Here is a 25,842-nt window from a genome sequence, read left to right as displayed (position 1 = left end):
GAAAAATAAAAGAGGTAAATGGGGTGTTTGGGTGATGCTATGAATGCCTAGAATTAGCTAAAGTGGCCTTCATCTCAGGGTACATACTCTCACTATGGTGAAAGGAAAGCCTTTCTAGCCATGTGTCAATGACTTTATCATCCCTACTTCATGGCAGATAGAATAAAAGAACAAAGAAAGTTTACTCCCAGAGCAATTTATTAAACATGAAGTAAAAATAATCAAGAGTCTTGTTTCTTATCATATTTTCCCCTTTAAAATTGCCTTCTTGGGGCACCTGGGTGGCTCAGTGGGTTAAGCCTCTGCCTTCGGCTCAGGTCATGATCCCAGGGTCCTGGGATTGAGCCCCACATCGGGCTCTCTGCTGGGCAGGCAGCCTGCTTCCCCCTCTCTCTCTGCCAGCCTCTCTGCCTACTTGTGATCTCTGTCTGTTAAATAAATAAATAAAATCTAAAAAAAAATAAGAATAAACATAAAAAAATAAAATTGCCTTCTTATTTTTGACAAATGTATTTATTTCCCTTTCATATCACAAATTTAAGTGTGTCTCTGAATAAGACCCAGTATCTAATTTTTTAAAGAGCTAATATATACTGGAACAAAGTTTAAAAATTCATCCCCCCCAAACAAAAATTCATTCCCTTGGCTCTTCCTTCTTTTTGCAATTTGGAGAGTATTAAAATTACGTTTGGGTAAGGCTTTCACTGAGGAGATATGTTTGCTTGTTTATCCATTTTACATCAAGAAAAAAAAACCAGATAAATATTCATATTCATATCACTTCTTGGCAAATAACTCAGTTGTCAAATTATTTTTGTATCCTGGGGTTGGTGCTAACTCAAACTTTTTGAAAAGGATATTGAGTTTAAAATGTGGATCTTTAATCAGATAGGTTACTTCAAATAATTTCAAAGGCATGGATGGTTTTTGTTTTTAATGTGAAGAATGGGGCATTAGAGTTATAAAATTAAGATTCTTGTTGAATAATCAAGTTTGTTTAAGAATGGGGTAATGGAAATGCTTACTAATTTGCACCGAGAAGTTGGAGTTGTCAAAAGCTAACTCCAAGGCAACTAAGTCTCTTGAAGCCATTTTACCTGGGCTGATCACCGTATTTCCCAATCTCAGCCAAGGTGATCTTAATCCCAACCCCTCAATAAAAATATAAACCTTTGTTTTCTTTTTTCCTGATGAGATTATAATAGAGAAGTGTCATTCCTCATTCTACTTTGTGATTTAGACATTACTCTCATCTTTTTGCTAGAAGCAACCAGGCACTGCAAAATATTATCTTTGACACTGTAAGAACACCAGAGTTTGACTGCAGTGCCTTAAAATGGGTGATTTGAGAGGCGAGTGGTGGCAAAGGAACACACAATCAGGGCTGTTTTGTCGGGCTTTGTGGTTGTGTCTCAAGTTGTTTTTGACACAACATACATGGTAAAACCACCCATCCCTATCATCCTTCCTTTCTCTGTGGAAGTCAAGGTATATTAAAAACCAATATACATTAATCTCCCAAATTAAGTATTTTGCATTTATATAGAATTTTGTATTCTTTGTAAAATATATATGGATATATATATATATCATGTTACACATGTTAAATGTTATATATGTTATACATATATATATACACACACATATGTTGTGTATATAATATATATAGAGAGAGAGAAAGTATTTTAATGTGCAACTTTAAAGATCAAATATATCCCTGTGGATTATAGCCTCTAATTATGTGCTATTTGAGCCATTATATTCATGTAATGTTTTATTAAAAATGGTATAAATACAAGAGGACATAGTGATTTTTTTATAAGCTCAGCCTTATGTAGTGTAAAGAGTTTCCTTTAATAAGACTATATTTAAAAAAAATTATTTCCAGGTTAAAAACTGGTTTTAGTACATGTAATTTAGGATCTTATTAAATACTAAAATATTATTTAAGGAATAAAACATGGATTTTTATGTTCCATGAGGGCTAACTGTGCTGTTGATGGGAAGTATTCAGTATACCCAAACTTACTTTTTTAAATTTAAATTTTGTTAGTTAACATACAGTGTAATATTGGTTTCTGGAGTAGTATTCAGGTCTACGGCCATATCACCCTGAATGCACCCAATCTCATCTGCTCTTGGAAGCTAAGCAGGGTTAGGCCTGGTTAGTACTTGGATGGAGTAGTGTTCAGTAATTCATCACTTACATACAACCCCCAATACTCATCAGCCTATCCCTTATGTAGCCTACCCCCCCCAACCCAGACTTACGCTTTTGTTATATAAAGCAATTTAACTATTTTGTTTACATATTGGTTGACACCACAGGGTAGTAGAAAATGTACTTGCACAGGCTTTGATGCCATGTAGACTGAAATTAAAATTCCAGTTTCTCTGCCAACTAATTGTGTGACCTTGGCCCAAGTTTATTTTGTCACAGGCCTCTGTTTCTTCTTCTGTAAAATGCAAAAAATAATATTAGGCTTCAAAGTGGAAATTATAAGGAAGAACTTAAGAAAGGCTCCTAGTACCATGCCTTAAACCCTGTATCTCTTTGATCCCAAAGTTTGGCCTATTCCACTTTATAAACCTCTCTCTGGATTATTGAGGTAGTGTGGTATTCCAATCTTTCTTTCAGTTCACCCTTAAAGTGGACACCAAAGTGTTTCTTTTAAAACACATCTTTGAACCTGTTAGTGTCCTGCTTTATGAAACTTGCCAGTGACTCCCTGTTGGCCAAGGAGAAAGTCCAGGTACCTTGTCTTGGCATTCTTGGGCTTTCCGAGGTCTGATTCTACTATCTCTTTGATCTTGCGGCCCTGGCCCTTGCCAGGTGAGAGGAGCCCTGAATCACAGGCTCGTTGCCTTTTATATACCGATTTAGTCTATGATACTGGTGGTGGTAAAGTATATCCATTCACATTCTCCTGTCTTACTGTTACCATAAACTACTTTTGTTGTAGCACCACATTTAAGGAATTACTGTAGTATTTTATTCCTTCTTTTTTTATTTTTAAAGGTTTTATTCATTTATTTGACAGAGAGATGGAGAGCACAAGTAGGCAGAGCAGCAGGCAGAGGGAGAGGGAGAAGCAGGCTCTCTGCTGAGTAGGGAGCCCAATGTGGAACTCGATCCCAGGACCCTGGGATCATGACCTGAGCCGAAGGCAGCCGCTTAACCGACTGAGCCACCCAGTTGCCCCTATTTTATTCCTTCTTATGTTGTCAGACTTGTGTGAGGTTTTAATGCAGTCAGTGGCTGAGACTAGCCACAGCTCTTCATCCTGTAGCCCTTGGCCTTGGGAATCTTTAAATGCCAAATGTATATGAGGATTTTGTTGTTGTTGTTGTTAACTGAAGTAAGAATCACATAACAAAATTAACCAATTTAAAATATACAGTACGGTGGCATTGAGTACATTCACATTTTTGTGCAATCCTCACCCTTGTCTTTATGAGGACATTTTTTAACCTAATGCATAGTGTCTTTGAATGAGCGGTGAAAGAATAATTTTAAGAGTGTTGAGGAAAAGGCAGTTGGGTGGCTCGGTTGGTTAAGTCCTCAGCTGACCTTGGCTCAGGTCACAATCTCAGGGTCATGAGATGGAGCCCTGTGTCAGGTTCCATGCTTAGCATGGAGTCTGCTTGTCCCTCTCCCTCCATCTCTGCTCTTGCCCCCTCTGCTCCTCCTTCTGTGCAGCACTCTCTCCCTCTCTCCCTCTGTAAAATACATAAATAAATAACATCTTAAAATAATTTATGGTGGGGTCTCCCAAGTTTACAGAATCTATAAATTCTACATATATGGAAAGATACAGTAAATGACACATAACATAAATTTACCATCTTAACCATTTTTAAATGCACATTTCAGTAGAATTAAGTACATTCCCTTTACTGTGCAACTCAATCCCCTTGGAATTGAAAACTTGGAAAACTGGAAACTTGGAAAACTGAAACTCAGGAACTTTCAGTTCCCCACTCTTCCCTTAGAAGAGTGAAAACTTGGAAAACTTGGAAAACTGAAACTCAGGAACTTTCAGTTCCCCACTCTTCCCTTAGCCCCTGGCAACCACCATTTTATTTCCTGATTCTATGGTTTTTTCTTCCTGTTTAAGTCTAAATAGTATTCCGTTGTATCTATGTGCTACATTTTGTTTGTCCATTTATCTGTCAGTGGACAGTTGGGTCATTTATACCTTTTGGAAGTTGTGAGTAATGCTGCTGTGAATTTGAGTGTACTACTATCTCTTTGAGACCCTCCCTCCTTTCAGTACTTCTGCTTATATGCCCAGAAGTGGAATTGCTTGATCATATAATAATGCTATTTTTAATTATTTTGAAGACCACCATATTGTTTTCCATAGCAGCTGCACCATTTTGCATTCCTGCTAAAAGTGCTACAAGGGTTCTAATGTGTGCACATCTTGCCAATACTTGTCTGATTTGGGTTTTGGGTTTTGTTTTGTTTTGTTTGTTTTTAACAGGAGCTATCCTAGTGGGTGTGAGGTAGAGTAGTACATTTTAAGTTAAAGTTTGATGAAGAGGGAATTATGATTAAATGTCTAGTATCATTCAGAGATTATAGCAAAAGTCTAAACTTGAAAACTTGTGCACCTTAACCCTTTTCTACTTCACTGTGTGCCAAATGATAGACCTTGTGTAAGGTTTATGACAGCTTAAGAATTCAGGAAAATTTGCCTGGGAATTGACTGAAACAAAATCCAACAAAATCTCAAGGTAGTGTGGGGCACCTGGGGGGCTCAATGGGTTAAAGCCTCTGCCTTCGGCTCAGGTCATGATCCCAGGGTTCTGGGATCGAGCCCCGCATCGAGCCCCGCATCGGGCTCTCTGCTCAGCAGGGAGCCTGCTTCCTCCCTTCTCTCTCTCTGCCTGCCTCTCTGCCTACTTGTGATCTGTCTGTCAAATAAATAATAAAATCTTTTAAAAAAAAATCTCAAGGTAGTGTGAAAAAAATAAATCACAAAATTTATGTACTTTGAATGTTGTACAGGCTACAGCTATCCTCACACCAGAGCTACTGACTTGGTATAGTGTACAAAAAATAGGTTAGGGATGTAGCGAGCTCAATAATATTTCTTCCTCTGCCAATTTCACTTCTAATTTTCTACATAAAAGGTTCAAAAAAAGCTAATAAACAGTAGTTAGAAGCAGTAACACTGACTGGCAATAAGAGATAACTGAGTTATTGTGCTCTGGTGGGATCATTTAAAAGTCAAAAAGCTAATGCCGGTAGGACCTATTTATGGTAAACTACAGTATACTATGTTACTTATTTGTAATTAGCATGAGGTCCAAAGATAAAGTGCTTGCACAAAGGGTGTTTAATTTACTAAGGCAGAATAAAAACCCTAAATTATTTTAAAATTATTTTTATTAAAATAGACTGGAAGTATTTTGCTTTTCAGAGCAATCAGCTTCATATATCTAAAAATGCTGTCCTATGGATTAGCTGGCTTTTCATTGGTGCCAAAAAGATGACATCCTGTTTAAGGTAGCATCTATTCAAGTACCCAGAAATATTTTCACCATCTTCCCTGTGTAAAATCCAATTGTCTTTATAATTTTCCATTTTCTGGAATGGTCCTTGAAATGTGTTTTCGTCCTCCTTTGTCTGCCTAACTCCTATTTGATGAATATCTCTTACAGAAAGTTTCCCATTTCTTTATACTCCACAATTCTGGGTTCCTTATTTTTTCCTATGTGGTATCATAGCAGATAGCATTTTCTCTCTTATACTTATCTCTGTATTATAGTGAATCTGTATTCATAACCATCTGATCCCTGAGACCACCATTACGGCTCAGATCAGAGACAAAGTTGTTGCTATCGTGCTGCAAATTCTACATAGCATACATCTTGGTACGCCTCTGGGAATGTGAGGCCATTAGGTTTTCTGATGTGAGTCATCCTGAAAAAAAAAATTGCTAAGACCATTGAACCAGACTGAGTAACTTGAGCCTTCTTTCTCTTTCTCCCATATACAGAACAGTGTTAGACCTAAGAACTCAGTGTATGTGTGTATCTTTGTGTTTATATAAATAAATATTTACTGTATTTTTTAATGTATTTTAAAATTTTGTGTTTTTTTTAGAATGAGTAAACACTAAGTTGAAGAATTTGGATTTTCTTTTTAAGAAATGTATATGCACTGTGGAATTTTAAGTTTCGTGTAGGAAGAGTGATAGAGTTGTGATACAATAAAATTGTGTCATAAAATCATTCTCCTCCTTCTTCCAGAAGAGAATTTGAGATTGAAGACTGGAAGATAGAGGTATAATAAGATTGTACTGAAGGGAGAAAATAAAATCGAGGTGAGGGAAAAGTGGGGCCAGATATGAGGCTGTAATATAAACTCCAGTTACGTGCACATTCACTCCAAGTGACCTGCAAATGCATCTCTGAGCTTTGTAGCAACCAACTCAAAAAGGGACAGCTTTCTGATCAGAACTTCACCATAGCTATGAGATCAGTCATCTAAACAACTATTTTGAAGGAATATGACCATTTTTTTGTCTTCCAAAAATAACCATAAACTCATTTTACTTTTATTCTGAAAAAAAACCATGCTTCTTATTAAAAAATAATCAACCAATAAAGAAAGTACAAAATCTCATATAAATACCTCATTAGAGATCATTTTTGGCCGCACACAAATGGTAACTTGGTAACACAGTTCATTCTGGCTAATTTACATTCCGAACAGCATAAGAACTTGGTAATTTTCTTGCACCCTTAGTAACACTGGGTCAGTATTGCTAATCTTTCTTAGTCCTATAAGAGAAAAATGATATTTGTTATTTTTCTATTATTCTTAGTACTGATATTTGATGTGACTTTTTCCATGGTTTTTATGATTAGACTTTATGCAATGTAATGAATAAGTATCCTTGACAACATCTTTTGATAGATTTGTTATGTTTCCTTCTGGAGTATTTTTATGATAACACTAAAATATGGGTAATAATATTTTACCAGATATTTAACTTCAGTAACAGCCTTCCTGGGGTCAATATGATATGGCCTGGTATTCAGTGTTCCTGTTGATTTAGATTTATCCAGGAGTGTATTTGTAAAGACCACTGCCTTTCCACCAAAATCCACTATCTCCTTCTTCCTGGACACACAGGTAGACTACATTTACCAGTTTCCTTAAAATTAAGTGTGGCTATATGATCGCATTTTCTGTAGTGGACTGTCACTGGAAGTGAAGTGAGTCACTTCCTGGCCTCACCAGTACAATCTCCTTTTGTTTTTTCAGTGCCCTTTCTTCTTTCTGGCTGAATGAAATGGCAGTGCTTAGGGAAACCTTGGAAATCAAGTGTTGAAGATGGCTAGAGAGCCGTCAGTCTGGATCCTTAAATGATTGTATGGGAAGAGCTGGCTTACCTGAACATCCACCCAGGACAGTCACATAAGAAAGAGATATACTTATTTAAGCTACTTTATTTTTAGAGCCCATTTCTACTACAGCTTAGCCTTCCCTAACTAATAGAAAATATAATTGAACCGAAATTGAACTAGATTCAAGTGCTCAATATCATGAGACTATGTTTTCTGTATCACATGACTCTTTTTTCTTCCAAATTAGCTTCATTCATAGATAGGTTTTCTCCACGCGGTAAGATAAACGGCCCCAGCAGTTTCAGGTCTATGTGGTCTTTGTTAGTTATGATCATAGAGGTTAAAAGTCTTCCTGGGCCTCCAGCACAATATCTCAGGAAGTGCTGATTGGCTCAGCTGGTGTCACGTGCCCATCCCTGAAATAATTTTTGTTGCTAAAGATTTGTAGTACTATGGCCAAATTTAGTTCACAATCCTACCTCTGGATAGAGGGATAATAGCCTCCCTCCCCCAACCTCAATTGACAGAGCATGATCAAAAGGAATGAAATAGTAAATCGTTCCCTAAAGAAAGGACTTCTGAACAATAAAGAATAAACACCAGACTATAGTATGGTTAGAAAGGATTTTCAGCTAATATAAGTATGAAATAAGAGGAGCCTGGATGAGAGTGTTGGTGTAAACATTAAAGTAAAAAGAACAAATCAGAGGAATATTAGTATATTTTTGTTAAAAGGTTGGCATTGTTGGGAAGGGAGTTAGTAGTAAAATCAACTGATGTTTGTAAAAAATAGTTGTAAAATTTTTCAATTGTGGCAGACAGTGCCTCAGGCTGGAGGCAGCTGCATGGGTGCGGTACTGAGGGGAATAAGCTCCGGGCCTGGTGGGCTTGCCCTGAGTCCCTACCTGGCCTTTGTACCCCACATGGTGTTGCACGGATGCTGAGCTGCCTTGCTGGTGGTGAAGTATTTCCTGTACCAAAGCATGCTGTGTAGTTCCTGGGACCAGGTGTTTACTGCTTTCTGGCAGCAGTGCCCAAATCCCTAGAGTATACATGTCTTGAGGGAAGACACAGTACACAGGGAGGTGACCCCTGACCAGGAGCTCCAGTACCAGGGTCTCCTGACCCGGACCAGCAGGGTGCCCCGCGAGAGCCCAATGACTGTTTGTAAAGACAACAACGTTGTCTTTACACTTTACAACGCTGCCAACGTTGCTCAATCAGTGTAGTTTACATCCTAGAGGATTCTGTTGTGGACCTGCAGAACCAGACCATAACCACCTTCATGTGGAACATTAACCACACCCAGATAATGGTGGTGGAGGAATGGTGTGTTTACTGTATGAGCTCTGAGAATAGGGGCTGGACCGAAATCCACGAGGAAGCCTGGGTCTCCTCTAGGGTGCCTCCAGAGCTGTCCAGGAATTTGGCCTCACTCTGTTACAAAGTACTTTGACCAAGACTGTGAAGGGCTTTGAATACATCTTGACCAAGCTGCAAGGGGAGGCCCCTTCCAAAACCCTTGTTGAGACAGCCAAGGAAGCCAAGGAAATGGCAAAGGAGAAGGCACTAGCAGCTACAGAGAAGGCCAAGAACCTTGCCACCAAGAGCAGCAACAGCAGCAGTTTGTGTAGCTAGCCCAGGCCCTGGTGTGGTAGGATGCCTGTCCACCTGGCTCAAATCCCTCTGCCCTTTATAACTTGTACTTTATTAGTAGAAGTCAACTTCCAAACAAAATTTCTGTTGTGGTAAAAAAAAACACAGCAATATTTGTCAACCTAACCATAAAGATACACTGTTAAGTATATTCATACTGTAAAAACAACTGTAGTTTTTGAATTAGGAAATGAGTAAAATGATAGTACTATCAAAGGATTTGAGAGATTTGAAAGGAAAAGCGGTAGGGAATAGGGAGAGAGGGATGTCATAATTTTTGATGAAACAGCCAACACCATAGGTTTCCAAAGTCTTGGGGAGCCAATAAAGTACTGCTGGGCAGGTGATTTGCAAGGCTGGAATATAGCTAACAGTGAGGAGAAAGTCATACACCTGGGCATTGGACATCAGGATTAGGCCACAGACAGATCTCAATGTAAGAGAACAGGGTCTCTCTTTTTAATCAAGAATAGTCTCTGTCGAAGCTGGTGAGAACACTTTTGGTTACAGTATTTATGGGCAGTGGTGGTCTTTTCCTGCATAAAAAAATTGGACTCAAAATAGAATTTCAGGAGCAGTTGCTAGAACTGAGATGCAGGGCACACACCAAGGGACAAAAACATGTTGCTACTTGATTGGTACCAGCAACAAAAGTGACTTCATAATGACCAATTTACTTGAGCAATCTTACATGTTTCTCCTGTTTCAGCACAAAATTTCCTTGATGGGAATTTGCAGGGCTTACCATAAAGATAGGACTTCAAGGATTAGATACTTAGGACATATTACAGGAAGATATAGAACTCTCTGTCACAGAAGTATAAGGATATCGAAGTAGACCATTGCTCCTTAAGTGATTAGAGTTATAAATGTTATCCTGGTAGTTTTCATCATAGAGATAAAAGACAAAATAACGGAAGCTGTTCCTTCCTGTATCGCTGGTGTGACTTTAATGTGCCACCGCAAAATAGCAAGGACCTCATCATTGTTATCAACAAATATTTGAGTGTTCTACTCTGTGTAGTACAAGACTCAAATTCTGCAGGACAAAATGTTTATCAACTCTGAGCAGGGGTGGAATATATGCTGTATTGCTTTGTGTTACAGTTCTGTTCCTTTACTTGCCTTGGAAAGCACAGTGAAAGACTCAATACTTTTACATGTTTTAGTATTATAACATGTTTCCAACCTACGAATTACTTGAATTCCAAAAGTTCCATGTAAGCAGCTTGTTCAAATTCAACACATTTTCCATTGAAATTGTGTTCTGAATGGTAGTTCAAGTTCCAGAATAATTCACATTCCTTTTAATCAACAGTTCATTTGAAATGCTGCACATCAGCAAAAACACATACTTGTTAGCAATGGAATCAAGAGAGATGCAAGAACTCTGCAGGTTTTTAAAAGGAGAGATGGAGAAAAAAGATGTACTTATGAGGAAAAAATTTTTAAGTGGACTTAACTCAGCTGAAACTTTTTTCAAATAGGTGTAAATAAAAGGCAGAAGATAAGGAGAACTCAAATTATGCACTGGTCTTTCTGAAGTAAGGAAGCAGGTGCTATTTTAGATTATACCAATCCCTTTAGAGCCAATAGGTGGTGCTGTTGTCATACAATAGTTATGTTACTCTCCAGTCTCAAAACAAAGGGAGAATTTGGGAAGTATATGCAAAGTGGTTTTAAACTGGATTGTTAAAGGGAGGCAGGAGAAAATAAGAGAGGCAGTATGAATTTGATTATATGTGGATGATGTTGATACATCAGGTTTTGTAGCAGAAGAGGTGACTGTACTAGCACATTTTCTTAAATTTCCGTGTAAAAATTAAATAGACTTGAAAACACACCTTTTCTCGGCACCTTTTCTTTGAGCTTTAATTAGTTATAAAAATAAAGATTGTTGTGAGAATTAAAATATAAAGTATCTAATAAGTGCCATATACATAATCTGATAATAAATATGATTGTGTTCATCTCCTAAATAAGTCAGATAAAATTAATAAACTACATTAACATAATGTTATTGGTATTTTGCAAAATTAGACTAAAATAGATGACCTCTGGACCCTGGAGTCTTATAAAGAAGTAGCAAGAAGTAGGAAAATGTTAAGCTTTATTATTTATTACTAAGAATAAAAAATGCTTAAGACTTTTTGGTTCTTTTTTTTTTTAAGACTTTATTTATTTATTTGACACAGAGAGAGAGAGATCACAAGTTCACAAGTTGGCAGAGAGGCAGGCAGAGAGAGGGGGAAGCAGGCTCCCTGCCGAGCAGAGAGCCTGATGTGGGGCTCGATCCCAGGACCCTGAAATCATGACCCGAGCTGAAGTCAGAGGCTTAATCCACTGAGCCACCCAGGTGCCCCAAGACTTTGGTTCTTTTGGCTCTTTTTTAGCTAAGTATTGTGATATGCATTACCAAGTACACCCTTCAGTAGATGTAGTCTATGTTTGTGCACAATAGATTTGGACACACCTATCTTAAAGTAATATTAACCGTTTTGCAGATCTTCAGTATTTGTGACTATAGTTTTAATCTTTTTGAACATCAATGGAAAGTAAGGAATAAGTAGGGAAGAATAACAGGATAATACTCTTTATTGCAACCTGCATAAGCAAAATGTAGCCAGCCTTCACATTTCATACTTCTACAGGCTTCCTTTTGGTGAAGTCACAATTTATTAGCCTTGCTTTCTGCCAGTGAACTGGAGTAGAGAACGTAGGTAAAATTTATGTTACCCAGTTTTATTAGTTATTAGCCAAGTTAAAGTTTTATTATAGTGAAAATTAAAACTGATGACCAAAATAATGGGATACTATAAATAAATTGCTCTTACTAGAATTTCTTTCCTTTCCTTTGTGTCATTTCATTGCTTGGGTTGGCCTTGGACTACCCCAAATTCTTCCTCCTCACTGGATCTTCTAGGTTTGAGAGGCTAAAGGAATTGTTGCCAGTGCTTCTCCAGTAGGCCTGCCTCCTTGAGGACTTGTGAATCCAAAAGTTGTTTCTCCCTCTTTGCTATACAAACTTTTAATGTCTTCCTAAGAACCTCTTACTCGCAAGTGAGAGAATGATTTCTCACTGAACTCATCTTGTTTAAACATAGGAAGCAGGCCTTAAGTCATGCTTCAGCTTTAAATCATAGCTCCACATCTGAAGTAGGCCTTCCATTTCCTTGGACTGTGGAACTGCTGGGAAAATCCTGCATTGTCTTCCACCTGATTACTCAGGAGTTCTTAACAGATGGCTTGATGAACTCTGTGAAAGGCAAGGAGAAGCAAAATACATGATACCCTTTCTGCCATTCACAAGACCTTGATTTGGTTTAGGGAACCAATACATGTGCTTGAATGCATTTCACAGTCTCAAAAGTGTGATACTTGGTCTGAATCTGTGATTTTCATAGGGCTTGTTGGCTCTCCAGAGTATGAGAAGGTTGCCTCCTAGGAAAGGGAGGGGGCAAAAGGTGAAGTAGTGTTGTGGACCCCTGTCTCAACTACAGAAGCTCTGCTTTGAGCAGTTTTATAAATTCAACCTCTATGGAAGATCTTTTAAAGAAGAGATTGAAAATTATTGACACCTCAACCTTTTACCAGCTGAGCCCAGTATTATACTCAGGATGTAGTTCACAAATACTGGAATAGTTCCTTTTAAGCAGATGAGTATCACAATTCATTAGATGATTATGTGATTTCTTTCTATATCAAAACAGATTTCTATTCATTAACGATAAGTAGTGCCTGATAGTAACTAAATTAAATAGATTAATGAAGGGTATTAGTAATTTCATGGATTAATAAATAAATGCATGTATTTTTAAAATTAAGACTAATGCACCATAAAATGTACTCTATTTATTTTTACTAAATTATTCATATTTAAAACTGTCATATATTCTGTGAATTATGTAAGGGTAGCTAATAGAGCAGTCCTCGAATCTTTTATGATCTTTGGTAAAATGACCAAGTACCACTCCATTTCTATAAAACTCTTTGGATCTGGAAACCAATCAAATAATCAGCCATACCTTCTACATTTCAAATCTGAAAATAAAGTTTGAGCTAAGCCCAAGCTGTACAAGTGGCATAATTTTCTAATTCTCTAAATTCTGTTTGTTTATTCCTTCAGTTTCTCTCTTCACCTCTCTATTGATAGCCCCAATTGTTCAAGACACTTAAAGTGAAAATCAAATACTTGATTATATTGGTTTATACTGTACTATGCGTGTGTGCTAATTTTGAGAGGGGAAAGTATTATTCCTTTTTATATTAAGGATGTACCAGATTAGAATTTGCTTGCTTAGATAGTGATTGTCACTAAAAATAAAATGAAGATTTTTCAGTCATAAATTTCCTCACTGTAAAATAGCTTTTTTAAGGAGCGCCTGGATGGCGCATTCAGTTCAGCCTCTGCCTTCAGCTCACGTCATGATCTCTGGGTCCTGGCATTGAGTCCCGCATCTGGCTCTCTGCTCAGAGGGAAGTCTCCCTCTCCCTCTGCCCCTCCTCCCCGTTCATGCTCTCTCTGTCAAATAAACAAATAAAATCTTTTTTAAAAAATAGCCCTTTTAAAACCTGGAATTGCCATATGATATATCTTAAAGCCTCTTTTATTTAGCTAAAAAGATTTTTAGCACCCCCTTTTATTCCTTCCCTTTGTCTGCATATTTAAGACATTTTAACTCCTATGTCATAATTCAGACATAGTCTTAGCAAGATCACTGAATGTTAGTTTTCTTGTGTTATTTTGTTAAATGTTCAGATACTCAATTATAAATATACTTTATATGTTGGAGGTAATTTAGGCTTACAAAGAATTGTAGAATGTATTAGGTGAATAAAGTACTTTCAAAAACTGATTACTTGCACGTCAGTCAAAATCTGAAATGGCTGCTTCTCTTTTATTTCTTCAGGGTGAACACATTATTACATGACTAAATAGTCAGGAATCTATCATTTGAAGTCTTCTTTTTAATGTTTACCTACTTTTGGGGGTGGGGGAGCATGTGTAATTACAGCTGTCTTTTTTCTGAGGGTCGAAAATTCCTTGCCATTTGGAAAATAAATGATTTTTACACAAAAATGTTTGATTTCTATAGTCATAGAAGGGAAGAAAATGCAGTGAAATGCTAGATATTTCTAGGACCCCCATGCTTGATTTGGGAATGCGTTCAGAAAACCTACTAAATTTCTTACTATAAATCTTCTTGGGTTAACATAATAGACTATTCAGTATATATTTGTTGGCTAAATAACATAACATTTTTAGAACTTTAACTTTTTGTTTGTGTATAAGATTACTATGAAATTTGAAAAATAACAAGTAAGAGTTTATTGTCCAAGTGGAAACCACAGATACGAATTTGCAATATGTTCATCTCTCTTTTTTTTTAGTTATGATCTTTTTCACATGTACTTTCAGACTTAAGTTTTGCAAATTGTATTTATGGCTTTTAAAAAATTAATGAAGTCAGATTTAAAGAGTTAATTTTGGATTTTCTAAGATGGAAGCAGAGGTTCCTTTTGAGAAACCTGTAAGTATGAAGAAGCTAATAAGATTTTAGGTAATCCATTGAACTAGTTGGCCGTCTTAAAAATTCTGAAAGCTTATCTGGAAGGCCTTTTTAATTGCTTTAAAAAAAGTATTACCTGCTGTGACCTGCTGAGATAGTCATCCATGCTCATATAAATATATGTAGAATATGTCAAATTATAGAATCATCACATTTTCAAGCAGAAATGCCTCACTTGATCACTATGGGAAAATAATAGCTTATGATTATGAATAAAATGTTAGTTTTTAATTGGATATCTGTAATGATACTGTATGCAAACTTTGTAAATGCTAATTTTAAAAATCTTAAATGGGAAATGCTTAAGGATAGAAGTCAATAAAAATGAGCTAATCACCCTATGCCTTTTTTTCCTCATCTGTAAAAGATGCTTTGAAGACAAGAGATAATATATGGAAGATATGTAAACACAGACTGGTATATAGCAGGCTCTTAATAAATGTTACGTCTGAGTAACTTCAGGGTCAGATTATCCTTTAAGTCATATGTGAAGATGGCTTTCAGTTTAAGAATTCTTAGTTTAGTACTCTTAATTAATGTGGGGTTTTGTTTGTTTTTAATTTACGATGCTCAGCATAAGAAGGTTAAAAGTCCCCAAATATAACCACTGGAGTGTGGTTCTTGGCTTTCATTAGCCCTCACTTCCATGTATTGGGCACCAACACTTCTAAGCCTCCTTTCATATGCAAAATGCAGTCCTGTCTATATCACCAGACAGACGTCAGTCAGACAGAAAGGGTCTTAACCTTGGCCATCCTACCACCATTTCTCCAAGCCAAGGGCTCCTGTCAGGATCAGTCTTGCTTATTTATAAGGGGATAGCTAGCTCAGAGATGTGTCACCTCAGTCAATCCAACCTCTTTTTTCTACCCCAAAGCATTCGTCTCCCCTCCCACTGCCCCCCCCCAGTGGGAAATACTGGGCTGGAAGTAGGCAGCTGGTTGGAAACATCACCAAGGATTTTATGTGCTTATGGGTCACAACCAATGTAAGCCTCCACCTTTGATTTCGTAATTGTAGAAGAAAATCCCTCCTCCAGCGTGATACATACCTTATGAATTCTGAAGCTCCAAAGTTTAAAGATTAAAGGCTGCCCAAGTATCTTCCCTGGATTAGGGAAGGAGCAGGGGCCTAGAGAAAAAGAGATGCCTAAGTCTATGGTCTCATTCTTCAGGGCTGTTGGTGTAACCTGCCTGTCTGGTACCTGTCAAGGGTCTTACAGGGTCGCTGAGACCATAGGAAGGCAGTATTTATAGGTACCAAATTAGAAATTTTATAATTCCTAATCCAACTGTCCTTTAATATGTAAGCCTTATTCACCTTTCAAATGTGAAGAATACCCTATATACAGAGGAAAGGGTAATTACTTCCAAATAAAACAAAAAATCCCCTTCTGTAACTCTTACCAGAACTGGTCTTTTATCGTGATGGTTACAAAATGATGGTATTTCAGCTCTGACACTTCTTCTACATTAACTATTCAGTATTGTAATAAGCAAGAGTCCTTTTATCTCCCCAGTTTATTTATCCCTCTATTTATTGCTATCTTTTAGCAGTTTGGATTTATGGATTCCTTTTTTTTTTTTTTCTCCTAGTAGCATATTTAGTTCTCAAGCATTTTGGTCTCAGGATCTCTTTAAACTTTTCACAGCTATTGAAAGAGCTTTGTTTAGACAGATGCTGGTGAGGATGCAGAGAAAGGGGAACACTCCTACACTGTTGGTGGGAATGCAAGCTGGTACAGCCACTCTGGAAAACAGCATGAAGGTTCCTCAAGAAGTTGAAAATAGAGCTACCTTACGACTCACCAACAATCCCACTACTGGGTATTTACTCTAAAGATAACAATGTAGTGATCCAAAGGGGCATGTGCACCCAAATGTTTATAGCAGCAATGTCCACAATAACCAAAGTATGGAAGGAACCTAGATGTCCATGAACAGATGAATTGATAAAGAAGATGTGGTATATATCTACAATGGAACACTATGCAGACTGAAAACTCCACTATACATTCATGAAAGAATGGAAGTGAAAAAGACAGATAACATTCTTTTTTTTTTTTAATTAACATTCAATGTATTATTTGCCCCAGGGGTACAGGTCTGTGAATCATCAGGCTTACACATTTCACAGCACTCACCATAGCACTAACCCTCCCCAGTGTCCATCACCCAGCTGCCCTATCCCTACCCACCCAACCCCCAGCAACCCTCAGTTTGTTTTAAGAGATTAAGAGTCTTTTATGATTTGTCTCCCTCCCAATCCCATCTTGTTTCAGTTTTTCCTTCCCTACCCCCCACAACCCCTGCCCTGCCCTTTCCTCATATCAGAGATATCACATGATAATTGTCTTTCTCTGATTGACCTGTTTCACTCAGCATAATACCCTCTGGTTCTATCCACATTGTTGCAAATGGCAAGATTTAATTTCTTTTGATGGCTGCGTAGTATTCCATTGTATTATATTATATTATATTATATTATATTATATTATATACCACAAGGGCAGATAACATTCTTAGTATTATCATTAAAATAGTGTTGGCCTCCCAGTCCCCTTAAAAGGTCCTAGGCACCCCACAGAGTTCCCTGTAACAATTTGAGAATAGCTGGTCTGTAATTCCTTAATTATTTTGGTGCTCAGATTTATCCCAAATTTAATAAATATCAACCCCTGTAAGCTGGCTCAAGTTCTTGTGACAAGCCCCTCTTTTATTTTTAAATATTTTTGAGAATTCCCTTACTTTCTGGCATGGCAAGATGTTCCAGACTCATCTTGAATCCACTTTGCTCTAGGCCTAGAATTAGCCATTTGTCTGGCTGCAAATAGAACTAGAAAAAGACGTGAAGTTTTTCCAGGAAAGACTGGTATTTATCAGCCATTTCTCATCCACAGGAGTTTCTTACTGGTTATGTTGGCTCCTGTGCCCTGTATCACCACGTGTGTTTCTGGGCCTGTCTCTGTAGAACATGTGGTTTTTCAAGTGTGGTCTGCAGAATGATACAAAAGATACCCATTAGGTGATACAAAGATACCCATTAAAATTGTAAGATATATAACTATATATGTTTAAACAAAAAATACAACTACCGTGGACACTTGAACAGCATGGGTTTGAACTTTGCAGATCCACTTATCTATATGGGTTTTTTTCAATAAATAAATAAATACAAGGTGTCTTTTTTCTTTATAATTTTCTTAGTAACATTGTCTTTTTTTGGCTCACCCTATTGTAAGAATACAATATAGAATACATATAGCATACAAAATGTGAGTTAATTGACTGTTTATGTTATCAGTAAGCCTTCTCATCAACAGTAGACTATTAGTAGTTAAGTTTTTACAGTAAACTATTGGTAGTTAGCCAGAAGTATAAGGTGGATTTTCCTTCTTTCTTTTTTTTTTTTTTTTTATTTTTATTTTAATTCCAATAGAGTTAACTTTAGTTGGGTTTTCAACTGCATGGAGTGGTTGGTGGTGACTCTAACCCCCAACCTCACCCCCCATTGCTCAGGGGTCAAATGTAATATAAGTCAAGCATTTCGTGGTATTTTTTAGAGTAAAGTAAAAGTGAATTTTGAAAGGGGAAAAAAGCAAGCCAAATTAAAGAAAAAAATATTGAGAATGTAATACTATAAAGTGTGACAAACCGCAAAGCTGGATTGAATGAAAATTGAATCTCTGATGTTTAGGGCTCTCTGCTCTAGATGCTCTTGCCCTGTCTGTGTCCAGTGTTCCCATACCCTGTTCCCATACCCTGAAACTGATGAAATCTGTCTTTTACGTAAGCCTGTCATCTACCTAATACCCGGAGATCTCCCATTTTCCCCCTCTATTGTTTTAACTAAGTAGGTTTTGTATTTTTCTAAACAGAGGAAAAGGAAATCTGTATCCTAGGGCAATTCACTTTAAATCTTTTTTAAGATTTTTTTTTATTTATTTATTCGACAGAGACAGAGATCACAAGTAGGCAGAGAGGCAGGCAGAGAGAAAGGAGGAAGCAGGCTCCCCGCTGAGCAGAGAGCCCAATGCGGGGCTTGATCCCAGGACCCTGGGATCATGACCTGAGCTGAAGGCAGAGGCTTTAACCCACTGAGCCACCGAGGCGCCCCTAAAATTTTTTTTAAGTTTGTAAAATAATGTTGTTACTTCCACAGTCTTTAAATCCCTATACCATTGACCATATCTACATGAATTCAGACTTTTGTTTTGACTGTTTTAATTAAATCTAATGTTGTTTTACTATTAAGTGAAAAAACTGTGCATTGCTTTATATAATAAAACTCATTGGGTACACCAGTGTCAATTGTTTATTGTCATATTAAGACTTACTAAGCCTAGGGGCACCTGAGTGCTCAGAGGGTTAAAGCCTCTGCCTTCAGCTTAGGCCATGATCCCAGGGTCCTGGGATCGAGCCCCACATTAGGCTCTCTGCTCAGCAGGGAGCCTGCTCCCCAAGCCCAACACCTACCTCTCTGCCTGCGTGTGATCTCTGTCAAATAAATAAATAAAACCTTTAAAAAAAAAGACTTATTAAGCCTATACATATCTTAGATTAATGTTTTTGTTATCAAAACAGTGTTTAAATATAAATTAGACCCCAAATTTTTGACACCTGATCAGGTACTTAAAATTGCTCTATTTTGATAAGTAGGATTGTCTTTGCAACTATTATATGAAAACATACTAGTATGATTAAGTGATCAGTTTGTGCATAATTTCTTACTCAGTGGGAGGAATAGACTTCATTTCCATTTCTTAAAAATTATATAAGTAGGAGTTATTACAAAGAATGGAGTAGTTTTAAGACAATTTATTTGGGGGGAGGAACTTACATCTGATCATAAACAAATTTATTTGGTAAACCAGTGGCCTTATTCCATACATATACACTTTTTATACATCTTTGATGTTATCTATTTGTAAACAAGATTTTTTCAGCAATTTTCAAGGAATTAGTTAAACTAACTCATGTTTTACTCTATCTTTTCATTTATACACAAAGAGGTATGATTTTTGATTTTTAAAAATCTTGGGAAAAAAAAAAAAAAAAAAAAAAAAAATCTTGGGAGACCTTAAATTAATTTTATAGACCTAAGGGTAGGAATAAGATGTTAATTTTTGTGTCACAGGTATTTAAATATAGCTGTAATATATAAGCCTTTAGTGGTGTTCCTGGGACTGGTAGATCTTTCTATCATCTTCCTCCATGCTCAATTTTTTGATGTACACTTAAAAGCTTAGAGAACACACACCTACTTTCAGAACCCATTTGTTAGGGTTTTGTGTTTTAGAAAATAGTTTTCATTTCTGTACTTGTTATTGCCAAAAGAACATATATCTTGGTATTTAGGTAAGAACTATATGAAGGCACAGGTATTTTAATTCATCCAAACATTTGTAAAATTTTCATGTAAACATAGTTTAGTATATGCTAATTTTATGGTAACTTTTGTTACGATGATGAGTTTATATATGTGGATCTAAGTGGCATTTTAGTAAAGACACACATATCTATTTTGAGCCTCTACTAAGAGAATAATGCAGCTGTCATTGTTATAGGCTCCTTTTATCCTGACTCATCCCTACAACTTAGGGACTTCATTACTAATACCTTGACCTACTGTAAATTTATTTAGGATAAGATAAGCAAAAGGTAACTCCTCTTTTTAAAACTTGGGGAACCTCTGTGTTAGGATTAAATCAGCTTGATTCAGTGAGTCCATAATGAAATGCAGAATTTCCTTAACCCCGTACTTCAGAGTTATTACCCATTGATGGCTTGCACATGAAATCCCAACCTTACACTTATTATTACTAAGGCAAAGAAAATAAAACTAGTCACTCATTCTTCTTAGGCTACCTTTTTTGGCTTCCTTTCTCTTGCATAGTCACCCCCAGGAATTTCCGTGGTTGGCAACTGAAGGAATTTTTAGTTGGTAGAATTTCAGGTAGTGTGGGAGAGAGATTTGCAACAAGGTCATTTTGTTTAATTATGTCACTCAGTCTATTTAGCATGGTGTAAGGTTGGTCCAGGAGTAGGAAGAGAAGTAGTATTTTGTAAGGCCCAAATTTCTGTCCATGACCGGTGTGATCATTGTTAAACCATGCTCCTCCTCTCATAGTTACTCACCACTGTCTTCCTTGTTTCAGCTTGCATTCCCTGAACAGGCAGGCACACTTGCTAACTTTTGGGAAGTAGGAAGCTTACCTGGTTTCCCCAGGCACACGGGCTCAATGACAAAGGAACAGGTCTTGAAACCACCATTTTGACAAAGCTGCTTTGAAAGACATAATTGAGACTTTGTGGAAACAGAAGAAAATATCACATAGTTTTATGTCTTTGATATGAACTTAAAATACATGCTAATCAAATTTTTATTATTGAGAAAAGTAAGCCTATTGCATTCTCATCCTATCCCCGACCGATCTACACCTTTTTCTTTACTACTACCTCTGCTCTCATGTTTCTACATTGCTACCATCCTGCACCAGTGTTGATCTCAAACCTGAAGTATGAAATCCGTAGCTCACTAGCTTTTGCCCTCTTCCTTTAGACCCAGTGAGAGGTGGTTACTCAGATGGGTCATAGAATCCAACCTATGATTTGGTTCCCTTGGGTTTGCCAATGTAATGTAGCAGTAGGATCTTGTGATTCATTGCATACTTAGTAGGGGCCATGAATAGCAATTCCCTTGGGCAGTAGCAGCAGCCACTTGAACCTCTAATACACATACTCGCAGAATTTGAAGGACTTGTGCACATTACACAGTACATTGGTTACTAAAATGGGACTTTTGTTGTTGTTTTTTTTAAATTTTGGCCATTAGTGGCAGAAGATTAATTGGTTAGTCCTTTTTTTTTTCCTTTAACACAGCATCTAGATTTTTTTTCTACCAAAATTAATTTTGTATACTATGGCAGGAAATTTAAAATTTCTGTATTAAGTTTAGAATTTGCTTTTTCTAATGTACCTAATTCTAGTGGAATCTATTCTTTCTCCTGATAATTCTTTGACCATATGCGGAGGTGTGCAATATCCAAAGAGAAAATATTACTTGTGGTAACTGCTGTGTCATGAGTTTATTTAAAAATAAAATAATCACTTTTGTCTTATAGGACAAACTATTCGAGAGAAAAGAATTGTAGAAGCAGCAAATAAAAGAGAAGTAGACTATGAAGTTGGAGATATCCCAACAGAATGGGAGGGTAAGTTTGTGTTTTTAGTAGTATCTTCTGGAGGCAAATTGTTTATACAAAATTAGATAATTATTCTTCTTACAAAAATGTTGGTAATCTGAATCTATGAAATTTTTTTAATACTGCATTTCTTTGAAAGTTGTGATGGTGTCACACTCCAGTACAGGAACACATGTCCAGCGAAAGGAACTTACAAACATTAGCAGAGCTGGTACTGGTACTAGGGTGAGCAGAGCGAAACTCCTACAATAGAGGATTGAAGGAGGCACTCACTGTCATGTGCTGACTTTGCACTTGCATACCTCCAGGGTTTAAATATCATTTCTGGCACTCACTACCCCATGAACTTGGGAAAATCAATTCATACTTCTCAATCTTAGTTTACTCTTGTACAAATTGTGGATAATATTTGCTGTCACCATCTGGAATATTTGCTCAACTTTAAATGACCCTGGTAACTGACCCTCTGTTAAGACAAGGATGGACACTTGATCCCTATCAGGACTTTGGAATTAAGGTAAGAGTTCGAAGTGAGATAAAACAGTAGCAATCAGTCTTTCAGTACAGCTAGAACCATAACGTATAATTGTGGGTAGTTATCTTCAATCAACTAAGTTTTGTTGCAGAAAAAGCCAATCTACTAAGAGGAAAATGTAAACAGTCTGCAAAAAGAATATAGTGAGTTGGAATACTTTGTAGGTTTCCAGGAAGTTTCCAGTTCTCTGTTCCGTTTCTTTCTAAATGAAGTTCAAATGCATATCTGCCTTTGAGTGCTAGTACCACCCCATATCCTTGTAATAAATTTCCCTTTTCCTTACCAGTTTTTTGCCTTGTGCCTGTCACATACTAAGTGCTCAGTTAATATATAATGAGTACATGAAATCCATCATTTTTAAATAGATTTTAGAATGATCTTGTTAATTTTTACAAAAATGCCTCCTGGGATTTTTGGTGGGATTTGTTGAACATATATATCCCTTTACAAGAACTGACATCTTAACAATAAGTATCTTCTGACCCCCTGGACATTATATTTCTCTTAATTTAATTTAGGCCTTCTTAATTTCTTTTATTAAAGTTTGTAGTTTTCATCATACAGATGTTGCACATCTTTTGTCAGAATTATTTTTAAGTGTTTCATCTTTTTAGTGCTATTGTATATGATAGTTTTTTTCCAGTGTTAATTTTTGATTGTTTGTTACTATCATAAATGTGCCATAAGTATTTGTATATTATCTTATATGCTATGACTTTGCTAAGTTATTAATTATAGTAGCTTTTTTGTCAACCTTAGCAGATTTTTTTTTTAACTTAAAAGATCATATAGTCAATGAATAAAGGCATTTTCTTCTTTCCAACCTGGCTGCCTTTAATTTTTTTAAATCTTATCTGTTTCCACCAACTAGAACTTCCAGTATACTATTGATCAGAAGAGATGTGAATGGACATTCTTGCTTTGTTCCTGATTTATTATTCTTTTTATACATTATTGATTGGTTTATTTAAAATTTTGTTTAATATTTTTATCTTGAGGTATATTGGTTAGTAACTTCTTTTTCTTTCTTTTTTTTTAAATTTTATTTTATTCTTTCCATGTTCCAAGATTCATTGTTTATACACCACACCCAGTGCTCCATGCAATACATTTTCTTATAATGTCTTTGCTTGGGTTTTGTGTCAGTGTAAGCTGATCTCATGAAATGAGCTTGGATATATTCTTTCTTCAATATCTTACAAAAGTTTATGTAGAGTTAAAATTATTTTTAGAAAATATTTGATAGACTTTACTACTGAAGCCATCTGGACCTGGAGTTTTCAACTACAAATTAAATTTATTAGGTTTAGGATACTCAGGTTATCTACATCTTCTTGAGTTACCTTTGGTAGCATGTTTCTTTCAAAGAGTCTGTCCTTTTCATCTAAGTTTCCAATTTTTTTTGCATAACATGGACCACAGTATTTCCTTATTATCGTTTTATTATCTTTAGAATCTAAAATGATGTCCTCTCTCTCATTATTAGTTTTTATGGCTGAATTGTGTTTCCCCAAAATCTATGTTGAAGTCTTAACCCCAGCACCTCAGACTGTATTTGAAGATAGAGTCTTTAAAGAGGTAATCAAAGTAAACTAAGGTTATTAGAATGGGTCTTAATCGAATATGACGGATGTCCTTATAAGAAGAGGAGATTAGGACACAGACACATATAGAGGGAAGAACAGGGGAAAGACAGCCATCTACAAGCTGAGGTGAGAAACCTTAGAAGAAGTTGACCTTGCCAACACCTTGATATTAGACTTCTACCTTCCAGAATTGTGAAAAAAATAACTTTTTATTATTTAAGCCGCTGAATGTTTCGTACTTATCTTTGTTATGGCAGCCTTAGCAAACTAATACATTAGTATTCAGGATTGTTTATGATTCAGTTTTATTTCCTATTGTCAGTTAAAAGCTGTATCTCTACTGAGTGGCTATTTTTGGTATTACTGACTGCATCTTCAACATAGCAAAATCTTTATGTGATGTTTCCACTTCAGATAGATACAAGAACCTTACAAAGGTGCACTGCCATTTCTTCCTTCTAACATTTCTGTTATTGTAATATATTTTAGTTCTACTTGTTACAAACTGCACACTGCACTGTTATTTTTATTTAAATAGTGAACTAGGATTTACAGAGATTTAAGCAATAACAAAAATATGACATATTAATTCATATTGTTACCATTTCTAATGCTTTTCATTCCTTTTTGTAGATCCATATTAATATCTGTGATCATTTTCCTTAGGGTCTAATGCTTCCTTTAACATTTCTTTAAATGTGAGTCTGCTAGAATTAAACTCTTTCAGCTTTGATATGTCTGAAACATATATATATATTTGTGGGGTGGCAGAAGGAGAGGGAGAGAGAATCTTAAGCAGGCTCCATGCCCAGTGTAGAGCCCAAAGAGGCCTCAATTTCCACAATCCTGAGATCCTGACCTGAGCTGCAATCAAGAGTCAGATGCTTAACTGACTGAGCCACCCAGGTACTCGTGTCTGAAATATAAAAATATTCCTCAGTCTATAATATTCTAGGTTGGTAGGGGTTTTTTTTTTCTTTTTCTTCTTTTCCTTTTTTTTTTTTTTGATAGTTTTTTTTTCTTTTCATAGTTTAAAGATGCTTTATATGGTTTCTGTCGAGAAATCTGTTATCATGCTTTTCTTTGTCCTTTTGTATGTAATGTATATTTTTTTTCTTGTGGCTGTTTTAAAGTTATTCCTTTTTTAACTGGTTTTCAGAAATTTGATCATGATGTACCATTATACAGTCTCTTGTGCTTGAAGTTTCATGAACTTCTTAGACCTATGGGTTTGTAGTTTCAGTCAATTTTAGAAATATTTTGCCCATTATTTCTTCAGATACTTTCTTTGAGTCCATTTCTGTCCTTCCCTTTGGGGACTCCATTTGCAATTTTAGGCTATTTGAAGTTGTCTCATAGTTCACAAACTCTGTTCATTTGTGGAGGTTTATTTTCTTTGAGTTTCATTCTGTATGGTTTCTCTTGCTGTATCTTCAAGTTCACTAATGTTTTCTCTTACAGTGTCAAATTCCTACTAGTCCATCCAAGGTATACCTCATTTCAGACATTCTAGCTTTCATCTGAACAAGTTTAATATGAGTCTGTTTTATATCTTCCATGTCTCTACCTAACCTGTTCAATCTGTCCTCTAGCTTTTTGAACATATGGAGTACACTTATAACTGTTTTAATGTTCTTATCTGCTAATTCTACCATCTGTGTCTGTTTTTAGTTGGTTTTGGTTAGTTGATTTTTTTTCCTCCTCAATATGGGAAGTATTTTCCAGCTTCTTTGTTGGCTTTGCAATTTCTGATTGGATGTCAGACATTTAAAATTTTTGCCTAGTTGGATACTGGATATTTTTATATTCCTATCTATATTGTTGAGCTTTGTTCTGAGACACAGTTAAGTTACTTGGAAACAGTTTGGTCCTTTCAGGGATTGCTTTTAAGATTCATAAGTTCAGACTGAAACAGAATTTAATCTA

At 36.3% G+C, this 25,842-nt stretch overlaps 1 protein-coding gene and 1 pseudogene across 2 annotated transcripts in view; both read left to right on the top strand.

Annotated features, from left to right (window-relative positions):
* LOC308342606 (PRELI domain-containing protein 1, mitochondrial-like) overlaps window positions 1–8,999 on the top strand; it is a 70,200-nt pseudogene extending 61,201 nt beyond the window's left edge. The window contains exon 2 of the transcript in view: window positions 8,331–8,999. The product of the transcript in view is annotated as a PRELI domain-containing protein 1, mitochondrial-like (transcript). The remainder of the gene's footprint in view (window positions 1–8,330) is intronic.
* The window catches only part of NDUFAF2 (NADH:ubiquinone oxidoreductase complex assembly factor 2), a 157,286-nt gene that overhangs the window by 83,042 nt on the left and 48,402 nt on the right, over window positions 1–25,842 (top strand). Inside the window, exon 2 of the mRNA XM_080803707.1 lies at window positions 21,715–21,804. Within this exon, the coding sequence (XP_080659833.1) occupies window positions 21,715–21,804 (90 nt within the window). The remainder of the gene's footprint in view (window positions 1–21,714; window positions 21,805–25,842) is intronic.

Source organism: Martes martes, assembly GCF_963455335.1.
Source record: "Martes martes genome assembly, chromosome: 5".
In the NCBI taxonomy this organism is placed as follows: domain Eukaryota; kingdom Metazoa; phylum Chordata; class Mammalia; order Carnivora; family Mustelidae; genus Martes; species Martes martes.
The sequence above is the reverse complement of the archived record's forward strand: the minus strand, read 5'-3'. Positions and strand labels throughout refer to the sequence as shown.